Source organism: Anoplopoma fimbria, chromosome 1 (genome assembly GCF_027596085.1).
Source record: "Anoplopoma fimbria isolate UVic2021 breed Golden Eagle Sablefish chromosome 1, Afim_UVic_2022, whole genome shotgun sequence".
Taxonomy (NCBI): Eukaryota; Metazoa; Chordata; class Actinopteri; order Perciformes; family Anoplopomatidae; genus Anoplopoma; species Anoplopoma fimbria.
In genome coordinates this window covers 21,728,499-21,741,552 of record NC_072449.1, presented here as the reverse complement: position 1 = coordinate 21,741,552, position 13,054 = coordinate 21,728,499, and the positions used below count along the sequence as shown (strand labels likewise).

Below are 13,054 nucleotides of genomic sequence, written 5' to 3'. Positions count from 1 at the left end.
GTAATGAGGAGTAACTTATCATCTTCACATATTCTGTGTTTTATTCTATATATTTTTTTCTGAATAATTAGAAAAATATCAAGGCATTAAATGAATAACACAGTAAATCACAGGAGATGGTAGTTGTATTGCAGATAATACAAAATTAACCTAACTAAGAACTAGAAACAGGCCATAGAAAACCTTTTAGGCCTGGATTCTATTTCTACAGCCCTCCTAGTGAGCACATTGTGTACGTTTTTATTTTTAAAGAGTAGGCATGTGGTGCCCTGCAAAACTCAGCCAACATTTAGAACCATTTAAAATGTATTTGTCTAAGATGTAATCGGCACATTGGTCCCTCCATGTTTCTTATGGTTCAGAGATTAAATTATTAGGAGAATCAAAATGGCCTTATCTTAAAACAAAAGACTAAAAGTTCAAAAGTAAAATTAAGAAATGATTTGATCATTTTTTAGTTCATTCACTAGCTAGCTTTAAGATACTGGTGGTCATTTTCCTGTGAATCAGTCATCCTGACATAAAACTGCATGAATAATTCAGTTGTTATGGGCTCTTATATTTGCAGAGCAGCATGAAATATTGAATAACAGATCAGCAATGGCACTAGAGCTGCCTATGCTTTGTCCCCTCTCTAACAGACTTGTCTGGCTGTTTACAGTCCCACCTACATAGCTTATAATACTGTTTTGCAAGGGTATAATTGAGATTTCATACACTTCACTAGGTATGAAAGGAATACTACGAAATGTATAGGTGGCCATTGTTGTCATGTTGAAGCTGTAACAGCTAGTTACTGTCAGAAACAAAAAAAGTACAAACAAGGCCCTTGCTATAAAATGTATATGCTAAATATTAAGCCAATTTACAGCATCATCCCAGTTTGAGAGCCTGCTCCAGACTATTCTTCTTATACGCCCTCATGAAAATATAATATTTCTTGGACAGGCAAGACATTGCATATTTGGGTGCTGATAGTCAGCATATTATGACCTCTAGTGGATAAGATCCAATGTTGCACAATGGCAAAGCATCATGTTAACTGGATACAAAGTGATGTGGCTGCAAGCTAAGCAACTCAAATGTCCTCCTTTAAGCATCCAGTTCTTGAAGGTGTCCAAGGTGTCCACAGGCTTTATGGGACATGACATGGTCTCACTCTTCCTGCTTGGCTCTTATCTCCGTTGACATCATGACATCCTAATACTTGCAAAGAACATATCAATCCAACATGGCACATGTGAGAGTGCAACATAGCATGATCAGGGATCCCCATGTCAAGAGTATTATCTAAACATGAAAAAAAAAACGTGTTGGCTCACAGAACCTCTTGTCTGCGTTGAACTTTATAACATTCAGCTGAACTGCTCCAACAATCTATTAGTGGCAATCATGGAAGGTTGAATTATGTTTTATACATGATAATGAAAAAAAAACAAAGTAACTAATAGTTAACAAATGATTGAATTGAATGATTAAATGACTTAACAACACCCACACAGCAAAACAAATGTGAGCTAAAATAATATTTTAACGGGAAAATAATTCCCTTCAAAATGGAATTGTTCGTATTTTCTTTGTTTTACTGAGATAAAAGTCAGATGTTGGATGACTCCACCACTCTAAAGGGTAATATTCTTCTTCGTCTGTTTACAATAACAGACGAAGAAGACCGACTTCCGTTTCGAGGCTGGCACTGACCGGAAGTAAACAAAAAAAGACAAGCTCAGAGGAGGGAAGAAGAATTAGCTCAGATAACAGAGCCGAAGCTACTGACACTCATACTCGTAAGAAGCATTTACAAAACAAATCGTGTATCGCAAGCGTCGGAAACATCTGCGTGTGTTTACAACTTCCACATTTAGATATCACGTTTTTCTTTTCATGTTAAAGGGTTGAAATATGACTGAAAACGTCAGCTGTTAAGGAATAGTCCGACCAAGTAGTGTACAAACCTGTGACGGGCTCGGCTTCAGCGCTAGCTAGAACATACTAACTCTTAGTTACATAACATACAAAGACAGAAATAAGCTGAAGTTAGATAGTTTCTTGCTTCGTTAGTGAGCACAGTCGAGTGCATATATGTGTGTTTTGGTTAATAATGTGATCCTCGTCCAGAAAGATCACTTGAGATAACGTCGGTTAAAAATACATTTTTACAGTGTTACAGTTAGTTAGCATGCTTTTTAAAATCCCAGCCAGCTCTTTCTCTCTTTTAACATGTCTGTGGTTTTCTGTTTCTCTCTTTAGGTAGTCTGTTATTTGGTGTCGGTGTGCAGCAGCAGCTGAGCACACAGTGATCACCATCATGATGACAACAAAGAGACTAGACAATTTTGAAGTGGTGTGTGAGTGGGCTTCATGCAACTTCAAGGGCCGCACCATGGAGGAGCTGAGCGATCATATGTCTGTGCATTTGAAGGACTACCTGGGAGACAATGACGCCTTAGAGGAGCTGGGTGAGTGAGGAGGACACAAGATAAACACAAGGAGGCAGGCTGTGAGGGTGTGGAGATCTGAACCTGAAATCAATATGACAAATCAAACCCTCATATAATTGAGATCAATATCTGTTTTGCGCAAGAGAACTTGGCGAAATAGAATAGATAAGTAAGGTTACGCTGAAGAAACAAACTGATTCCGTGGTTTCCTCTGGAAGCAACAACCATTTTCAACTCACACAACTGCCATTGCATCTTTTTTTAACTTACCCAGCTCCTTTTCATCTGCACCCGGGCCCCCAGCAGTTCCTCCATCAATTGGGTGAATTTCTCTGTTGGAGTTAGATGGAGCTCTCACTCTTGCTGCTAGGTGGAAAAAACGTTGACTCAATTTCTTTGTTATGATTGAAGCAAAGCAAAGGACATGAGTACACACTGATTGACAGGGACTCCTCGTTAATTTAGTTTAGATGTTGTTTGACTTTCAGGTGCATTAGAGGTCTTACCAACAGCTAGTCTGAAGTAATTTACTGAGCTTACTGACATCACCTATATCAGGTTGGTTAAATGTTCAGTTTAAATGTTCAGCCTTACACAGTCAAATAAAGTCCCTGTGCGTTCTGTAATAACTGTCCACTCTTCATTGCAGTAATTACTCATCTCCTCTCTTTGTTTAGATGAGTATGCTTGCCTCTGGAATGGATGTGAATTTTTGTCCATGGGTAGTCCTGCAGAGCTTGAGGTGCATGCGTACTTCCACAACTACCACGGCAAGCTCAAGTTTGTCGGGTCACAGCTTCTCAAGTCCCGTCCTGATCTGCCGAGCTGCAACCAAGGCTTGCACAGCAACAACCTGGTTCCTGAAGGATCAGATGGATACGTTTGCCAGTGGGAGAACTGTGATGTAGGTATTTTTAGATAAATTATTAATTTGTCATCAAATGACTGATAGCACCCTTATTGCAGAATTTATTTTATTATTCTTTATACAGAGTACATTTAACAATCCCGAGTGGTTCTACCGACATGTGGACAATCATGTTGAAAGTGCTGAGCCACAGTCTCTCCCACAACAACTACAGGCTCTCTTCTGCCACTGGACAGGTACGACTGAGTGAGAGGAGGGCAAAGAGATGTTCTCTGTATTTCTAACTTTATGTCTAACCTTATTTATACGTCATGTGTCTATTACAGGTTGTGATGCTTTCTTTAAAATCAAATACCGATTAAGAGAACACATGCGGAGCCACACTCAGGAGAGACTTGTAGCCTGTCCTACATGTGGCAGCATGTTCTCCAGCAACACAAAGTTGTTCGACCACCTACACAGACAGGCCGAGCCAGTAGGTGAGAAGGACTCTCTGTGTTCTAGGATGCTGATGGTGCTAAATGTGTTGGCTTGAATGTTGACTTCTGTACATTTACTTATCTCATCTGTGCAGAGTCGCTGGTATGTGAACATTGTGGCAAAGCTTTTTCCAGCGAGAGGCTTTTGAGGGATCATGTTCGTCAGCATGGTAACAATTTTCTACAATTCTAGTCTTAAATTGTTGTTACATTGTTTTTATTTTCCGGAATGCTTCGGTCATATTTAAGTGGCTACTGGTTACTGTCTTTTTGATGGTGTAATGAAGAGCCAATTGCCAATCACTATTTGGAATATTTTGTTATACCCTGATGTCATAACTATTGCATTATATTATTTCAACAGTAACATTCTCAATATAATTTTTTTTCTGTCCTGATCAGATTGTATTTAAAGATTCAAGAAGGTGTTTTCTCACAAACTGTGCATGAAAAAAACAGTAGATCGGATTGGTTGAAGTTCAAGTTTAAATTAAACTGATAAACAACAGTTATATAACGCTTGATCCATTTCAGATTATTTAAAATGTGTTAAAATGAACCATTTGGCCGGTATTATATTTAATAATTACTTTTTTCTTTTACTCTCAGTGAATCAGGTGAAATGTCCCTTCTGTGACATGACCTGCACCACTTTGGCAGCTTTGAAGATCCACATCAGGTTCCGCCACTGTGATGAGCGGCCCTTCCCATGTGACTTCTGCGACAAGAGGTAGACCTTTAAAATAACTGATTATGTCCAGTTGTTCAACTGTACTTTTGCAAAATCAGGGCCCGGAAATAGTTTGTCAGACGTTGAGAACAACAACCTCTAACTTGTGTCTTCATGTAAATTTGGCATTAAAAGTTGCGTTAGCAGAAAGAAGCTGCAGTTGCAGGTTTGTCATTATTACTGTTATTCATTTATTTTTATTTTTTATTTTTTTACAGATTTAAGAACCAGCCTGATCTACAAAAGCACACTGAGGTTCACAATGAGGGCGCTGTGTATCACTGTACAGTGGAAGGCTGTGACTATTCCTGTCATACATTCCAAACCATGAATCAGCACTACAAGAGAGTACACGAGGTGCGTCAGAACATCAAACTGCTTTAATCTTGTAGACCGTTATCATGCTTTGTTGTTTACATCTTCATATTATATTCACCAACAGGTCGGGGGGATGTCAAAATATAAATGCCATATATGTGATAAGGTCTTCTCATGGTGTTACACTCTCACACTTCACCTTCGCAAGAAGCATGAGCTGAAATGGCCCTCTGGACATTCTCGCTTCAGGTCAGTCACGACAGCTAATTACCTCTGAAGCAACCACTCATTAGATCCCCTCTACTTCTCAGCCCTCTGTGGTACATTGAATGTTATTCAAGTACTTATGAGTAAAGACTGAAATAAGAATAAGAAATATTTGATATATAATTGTTCCATGTGCTTTCTCCACAGATACAGAAAGGATGTAGACGGCTTTCTAAAAGTAAACATGGTGCGGTTTGAGACTGTGGAAGTGACGAAGGAGATCATGAAGAACATGGCCAAAAAGCCGCAGAGCCTTCGGAAAAGTCAGAGAACCAGCATCCGGAACAAGAGGGCTGCAGTGACACCGGAGAGTGGCCGAAGCTCTCCTGCAGGATCCTCCTCGCCCTCCTCCAGCTCCTCCTCCTCGTACTCCTCGGAGCTCTCTGGAGGTGAGGATGCTTCGTCTCAACCTAGCCCCAGAGGCAGTGACTCTCCTGTCTACTGTGTCATGAGCACAATCCCCCACATTGAGGAGGAGCCTGGAGGATTATCTCAGGAGGACTTTGATGGCAGTGGGACATCTGGAGCAGTCCAGGCCCTGACGGAGGTTGCGAGGGGCCTGGGCATGGACGTAGTGTGACTTCTGCATGCAGCACTGCATCATGCATCCATAATAGGCACTCTTGTAGCTGTTATGCAATGACATTGGTTTGCCTCCTGTAGTTTGTTTTGCTGTGAAGCCGGCAGTGAAGACTGGAACTTTTTTTTTTCTCCTGCCAAAGCTTTTTGTATGGTCTCCAGTGTTTTTAGAGTGGTGTGACATTGATATGTTTATGTTTACACTGGTTTTGGAGACCATACCTTCATTACAGCAGCTATTATAAACTCTAATGCCTCAGCTTGGCTTTGTAACGTCTCCCGTCTATTGGATTATCTGTTAAACCCGTAAATGTTTCTGATGAAGCTTACATGAATAAGATGAGCTAAAAGCACTACAAAGCTAGTTCTGCATAATGTTGTTCTTCACATGTTCTTTCCACACCATGTTCCATTGTTTATATTAATTTAATATTTCATTGATGTTGCTTGACAGAACAATACAGAAGACATCATTTTTTAAAGTAGACTTGAAATATCACTTAATTTTATTGTTAGAAACTTTTAATACAATTTTGAAACACAAGTAAGCTTTTCTTATTTTTTCTTTTTCTTTTAGTCACACTTGCTGTAGGGTTGGCAATGCTGATTGGTCTGTTGATCCACCACTGTGGTTCAAAGCACGGGCTCACAGAGACACCAGCTTAGCTGTAGACTCTTAATATTGTACGGTAGCAATGACCCCATCAACTCTTAACCAGCTGCATTAAATGTTTGCAGATTTACAAATAGCTTTGGAATTTTCTTCTTCCTCCAGACATGAACATTGTTATCACCTGATCAATACAAAAAGCGACAAACTACTTGCATAATTAAAGTTCAAGTTTGACTGTACAGTTGCCAAAATCCATCCAAGAAATCTAAATTTCAAGACCACTATGCTTTATTAAGAATATTTTTGTCTAATTAAAGCTGCTCTAGTCCATAGATTACATTTTGTAAATACTTCTTGGGTGTGGAGCTCCATTAAATGAATGCACCGACCAGAATGACCAGCGATCTCAACAGACATGCTGTAAATGAGTGATTGTTGTCAAGGGAATAGCTGCTCTTTTTTTTTTTTTTCTGACAGAAGCTGGAGACTCAGGGTTTCAGGTAGGGTGTTGCCAGATAGCCAGCATGGTGGAGATGACAGTTCTCTTGACTTGGGTGTAGAAACTCCCTCCCCCTAAAGTTCACCATCTCCTGCTGCCTTAATGCAAGAGGGAAATAAAGAGGTGACGTAAAGTAACCATGAAAAGCCTCTTTTTGCCTCTGTGCTGCAAGAGGTATCCTGATTGCTTTGCAGGTATTCAATGAAAAATCTTTCAGGACGTTTTGTCTGGAGTGGAGATCCATTCTCTTGTGAACATCCCATATTGGCTCCCATGAAGCAGTTTGGTAAGGATGCATTTCAGCACCTGGATTAGGCACGAGTCCCCCAGGAGTTCTGATAACATTACATCTACTGCTGATAGGGTACATGGTAGACAAATCACTTATGTTTATGTCTTGCACTAGCATTGTGTGTGAAGAGGGATGGATGTGAGTTGTAGTGAACGGTAATGGATCAGTGTACAAAGTCTTCGAGGTATCAAAGTGGTCATCAACAATTTCCTGCTTCAGCATCTTCACTTTAACGAAGCTGTCACACTCGCGCTTCCTTTTCCTGTCAAGTGAGCCGCCGTGTCTGCCGTCCAGTTCAGGAGTCGTCGTTCGATGCCAAGATTTGTCTCTAAGAGGTAAATCCTTTGTTGTTTCAACTTGTTGGCTCCCATGTTTCTCCTTTTCATCAACCTGCTCTTTCCAGTGCAGGTTTGGAGGCTGTTCCAGTTTCTCCCTCTTGGTCAGATGGCTGTGGCAAGACGCAGGTGAGGGTGAATAAAGGTCAGAGGGATAAGTTCTGCTGAAGTGGCTTAAACTTTCTGCTGTTTGTCCTGTTTCACTCCTGTCAGCAGTGTTTCCATATGCAGAATGTCCACATGGAGATCCTATAAAAAGTGAGAAGCAGATCAGCTTTCATAATCTGACACGTATACTGTTGCTAAAGGTGTTTCCTACATTTCTGGCTCTAAACACACCAATATTTGGGGGTATCCAGGAGGGCTTGTCCTTGTGCTGTACCGTGACAGGTAGACTGGATACAGCAGTATATTTAATTGTCAGTTCTGGATGGAGACTGTTGGGTTTTTGCTGCATTATCTGTTGAAAATAGTTTGTAAAGCATAACATAAGTTGTGGAATGAGATACAAAAGTATTAAAGTCACAATGACAACATGTCCTGACTAAAAGATGCCAGAGTTTTTCTGAACTTCTGAACAGTTTTTCTACATTTTTAGCTCCTTGAAATTGATTTTGTTAATGTTTTCTGTCAACTGGAATACTCTGATTTTTTATTTTGATTTAATCCAGTTTAACCAACCTAATATGCCTAAAATTGAAATACTCAGACTTTATTATTTGATGTGACAACATTTTTGATGCATTTAGTTATTACTTTGCGTTGTTCTTGGTAATATATCTTCCATGCAATGCAGACATGCTGTGCGCCCCATCTCCCTCGTTTCTGAAAAAATAGTGAAAACATTTTGCAATAGTTAACTGTTGCAACATTTTGTTTAATCAAAATCATTCTATCAAACATAATTGATCTTTAAAAAGGAAACAGAAGTGAGACTGTAGTTTTCATTTTTAGCTGTATTGACAGTTTTGATTGATGCATGTTGGACTCACTGTTGACCTGAAGGGCTTCTGTGTTGCTTTGTGAAAGGCAGTGACGGGAGCATAAGAGTGCTTCGTTGCTGCACTGGAAAGATGCGTGTTGAACTGTAGCAACAGGTGAAAGAAAACAGGTTGAAGTTATTCTTGGTGGCTGAGGGGCAGTTAGGTAAAAATGGCAGAATCAACATTCTGGTCAGAAATGGCTTCAGGTGGGAATTGGTAAAGTTGTGAATAAAATCACTACCTAGGATTGTACAACACAGTATTGTGATACATCTTACGTTACTGTCCTGAGTTACCATTGGAGCAGGTAGGATGGTCAAGGATTGGTCAAGGATGGGAGTGAAGGCATGCGGGTGAGTGTGCTGATGCATTTGAGGATGTTGATCAACCAGGCCGTACACATATGAAGTCGACTGCTGAGATAGGAAAAGGGATGCCGTCAGTTTCTGAGCAGGAAGGATGATAAACTCTAGAGCAGATATTTTCCACAGAATGGGTCCACAACTTGTGCTCTGCTTAGCCGTAATTGTTTACATTCCAGCAATTTTGCACGGTTTAAAGTATGCCAAAATTACCTATTAGCAGCTCATGTTTTGCATTGTACCCATGAACTTACAGACAACTATCACTGGAATACTTTGATACTGATGAAAACTTAAAGACGTGATGATTCTCAGGCAAGTTCTGGAGTCATAGGTAGCTTTTTTTCTCGTGATTTTGTAATTGGATTTATGGATGTTAATTGTTCACACTAAAAAAATAAAAATAAAAATATATATATATTGTGTATCACATCTGTGTGTTCACAGAGTTATGAATCTGAGATGGAGTGTCATATTTGACACAACTTGTGGCGAAATCATCAGGCTAGACAAAAAATAACTAAGAGTATGTTATACAGCCATTTCCCCTCACAGCTGTCTGAGCCGCTCATGCAGCTCCCTTGCAATTTGAAAACCTCTGCTCTAAAGGAAATAATCAACTTTTTGGCAAACATTTAGTTTTAACAAAGACCTGTGCAACTTAAACAAAATAGTATAAGAAATGAGTGGTGTTTCAATGTAACAGAGTGTAGTTGGTCATACCTGGCTTTTGGGTGTTTTTGTGGGAGCTTATGGAACTTGATCCAGTTGGTTTGCTCCTGGCATAAATGAGGCCCCCCTCTCAAGTAATGTGTGGACCAGTTCACTGGCAAGGTGGAGCTTTTCTTGTTTAGGAAGAAGTCAAAAGAGCAGCCAAACACCAGCAGGTTCAGACTGCTCTTGCTTTCTTATCTTTCCTGATTTTGGATCACCTTTAAAGTCAATACACAAACAGCCTGAATCAATGAACATTAATAGAATTAAAAACACAATCATGCATTTTAAGAATACAAACTGTAAAACATTTAATAAACTTTCATAGGGAATTTGCTTTGCACAATGACAGTATCTTATTAGATTGCATTACAGACAGTAATCCAATAGAGGAACTCAGTCTGCCTATCCATTTAATTAATTTAAGATCCCTCTGTTCCAAGGACACATGATTAGTAATGCTGTTAGTGAGCACTGTGATATGCTGTATGTTTGTGTTGAATATAAAGTAGAGAAGAGGCTATAATAGGAATTTACTGTGTTGTGTAGTGCCCAAACTCCAATACTCCTAATCAAATAGCCTGATCCCTCCTTTCTCATAAAGACAAGATTAGCTGGAGGTTACACATCCTATGTTCTCTAAATTTCGTCCATGTCAGCGTTGCCACAGAAATCTTTTAATCTCATAAAGGAGCTCTTTGTTAGGTGCGCAAACGGAGTGAATTAGGCATCAGAGGCAGCTCGCTGTGTCATCTGAGGGGATTCGCCTCCAGCACTAAACAATGTTAATACTTTAGAACTTCCTGAGATATATTGATGCCTTTTTCCATTCCCAATAGTTCTGAGTATCAGAAGTTAACAGATTAATTGATATTTAACACCCAACTGATTTAAATACTTGATAAGTTATTTAGTTTTAGCAATAAATTAATTTGAAAATGAATTTGCAACAATACTTTAGTAACATTAGAAACACTTTTGTCAAATTATAAAAAAATGCTCTGGATCTAGCTTCTCAAATGTGAATATATTCAGCTTTTTTTACTCTTATATAACTGAAACTAAATATCTTTAGGTATGAGGCTTTTGGTTTGACAGAACGATGCATTTCAAAACTTTACATATGGTATGGTGAAGTTCCAACGCTTCATGCTCTGGAAATGTGTGATTTTTACTATTTTCTTACACTTTATAAAGCAAGTGCCCTGATAGATTATTTGGTAGATAAATGATTAATTGATAACGAAAATAACTTTCGCTTGCGGCCCTAAATCAATTAGAACAACAAGTCATGAATTGATAAAAAGAAGAATAGAAGACTTCAGAGGGAAAACGGGTGTGGTTCTTGCTCGACAGACAATGGAAATTACGTTTCTGTGGCACTTTCTAAAGTTACAAAGATTAAAAAACCTTGTAATAGTACAACATATCTTAGAAAGTAATATGCAGGCATCATTTTAAGCAAGACATTTGTCCTGTCATAGTTTGCATCAGCATTCTTTAAATGTGTTTCTTACCTGTGTGATGAAGCGAGGTAATATAAAATCTCTACTTCCTGATGTTTGAGGGTAATTATCCAGTGAATAACAACCAGCGCCTCCAGCCTGTTTATCAGCCCAAAAAGTTAAGAGATAAAGACTTTTATATGTCCCTTTCCTATATCGGCCATATTAAGAGGAAAATGAATTCTGTCTATCGTCCCTTTGCAGACCCTGAACACGACTTCAGTTCAGCTGGGACCACAGGTTGCTGTGAGCCAGTGTCAGCTGTCGGCTGCCCCTTGGTCAATTACTCAGTGTTACTTAACAACACCAGGAAAGACCATTAACTACTCCTAATGGATTAACCTAATCGCATCAGTCCCCTAAACCCTTCTGATTCAGTTTGGGACTCCAGTTTTCAAGTGGAGACACTTTAGACAAAACAGACCCCTGTGTAATGTGTGTGTGGCAATGCTCTGCCTTTAAAAAATATATATATATATTTATTGCATTGCATTGTGAAGCATATAAGTGTCAATCAAAAGCACACTCAAAATTAAAGCATTTTTTAATATGGTTTATTTTTTTGAGTATACTTAATCCCCGTCTCCTTTTTAATGTTAGCACAACATACTCAAAACCTGGTTCAAACTCATATGTAGTATGCAACTGGGACGCAGATGATTTTTGTTGTACATAAATATAATGGCAATACATTTCAATTGAATTGAACTGTCATAGGTTACTCAAGGCACACAGCATTGTTATAAACTACAGAACATTTAAATCAGTGAATTTAATGCCTCACTATCTCTTTGCTTTTTAGGAATAAAGGACAGGTTGGAAGAATATAAATGAAATGTGACATAAATTAGTCAGTATTTACTCACCCTCATAAGTTATTTCTGAAATAATCAATATGAAGAAAAAATGTCACTACCTACACGTGTTCCTTTTCCACACAGATAACATGCAGAGAGAAGTTTGACCAGAAATAAGTTACTTTTTTTTACCATTTAAAGTAAGTTTTTCCTTTAACATTTTACTTTTCCACTACTAAAATCTGTTTTCCATCCGCAGCCATATCAACTCCCAATATAGCTTCAATGTAAAGGTTTCCTGCTTAATCATTTCAAACAGATTCTTTGAATTCTGTGATTTGGCTCTAGCTTGTCCTGAATCACCCCAGACAAATTGGGCTACCCTTCAATTGGATTCAATTAAGCAGAACATAAGACGGTGATTGGATGAAGCTTTGGTAAGACATGTTCTCCTTGATTAGCTAATTCCAATCTCACTAACCATCTAAATCATGTTAGTATGGGCACGGTTAAAGCTGCTGCTCCGTCTAGGAACATGGTTTACCTGGCCACAAACCGTTACCCTTTATAACTAGCAATTCACACGTGTGCCAAGACCTAAAGACCCTTTCTGTCAGAATCCATGGATGCTCTGGTGAAGGTCCCTTAGACCGAAAACTAAAAGTAAAGTGTTCTCTGCATAGATCTAAGTGTGCGGATATCTATTCTATCAGTTTAAGCTTTTGGATACCTCCAGCACCTTATTTAAGATAAAGCCGGTTGGAGCGGTGGATATCCTGCAATTATTGCTCATAGAAAAATAAGCATTATCATGTTGTATAATAAAGTTACTGTATAAACTGAATTAATCAGCATAATTTGATGTCTGGAAGAAGTATGCTGATCAACCATATACTTATTTATCATTGACCACGATTATTGATTTGGCTTTTCATCTATAAATGCTGCTGATTTCTTGCCTCAAAAAATGATCAGAAGTGAATTTAATGATAATATACAAAAATGGTAAATAAAAAAAAAAAAGGCTACTGTTGTTCGGACCGAGTAGTCTTCCTTTCGGGCTACGGGAACAAAAACAAGCGCTTTCGACCTAGACAGTCGCTCCTGTCTAGGTCGAAAGCGCCGGTCACCATCATAGCTAGGCTAATGTTTGTTCTAAGCAGGCTGTAGCCAATCAGAGGCAGCGTAGGGGTGGCTCTTCCCTCCAGAACGGCACCGACCCCTACATTCTTTAAACTTGGCGTGGATCACATGACATTTCACAAATGGTTC

General features: G+C 39.0%; 1 protein-coding gene across 1 annotated transcript; it reads left to right on the top strand.

Annotated features, from left to right (window-relative positions):
• The first annotated feature begins 1,671 nt into the window (after positions 1-1,671).
• Positions 1,672-6,581, top strand: zgc:112083 (uncharacterized protein LOC550461 homolog). The gene is made up of 10 exons (XM_054597472.1): positions 1,672-1,787; positions 2,251-2,459; positions 3,119-3,345; positions 3,434-3,545; positions 3,636-3,788; positions 3,884-3,958; positions 4,398-4,518; positions 4,737-4,875; positions 4,961-5,085; positions 5,251-6,581. The coding sequence occupies exons 2-10, from the start codon at positions 2,309-2,311 to the stop codon at positions 5,681-5,683; spliced, it is 1,536 nt and encodes a 511-aa protein (XP_054453447.1). The 5' UTR covers positions 1,672-1,787; positions 2,251-2,308; the 3' UTR covers positions 5,684-6,581.
• The last annotated feature ends 6,473 nt before the right edge of the window (positions 6,582-13,054 follow it).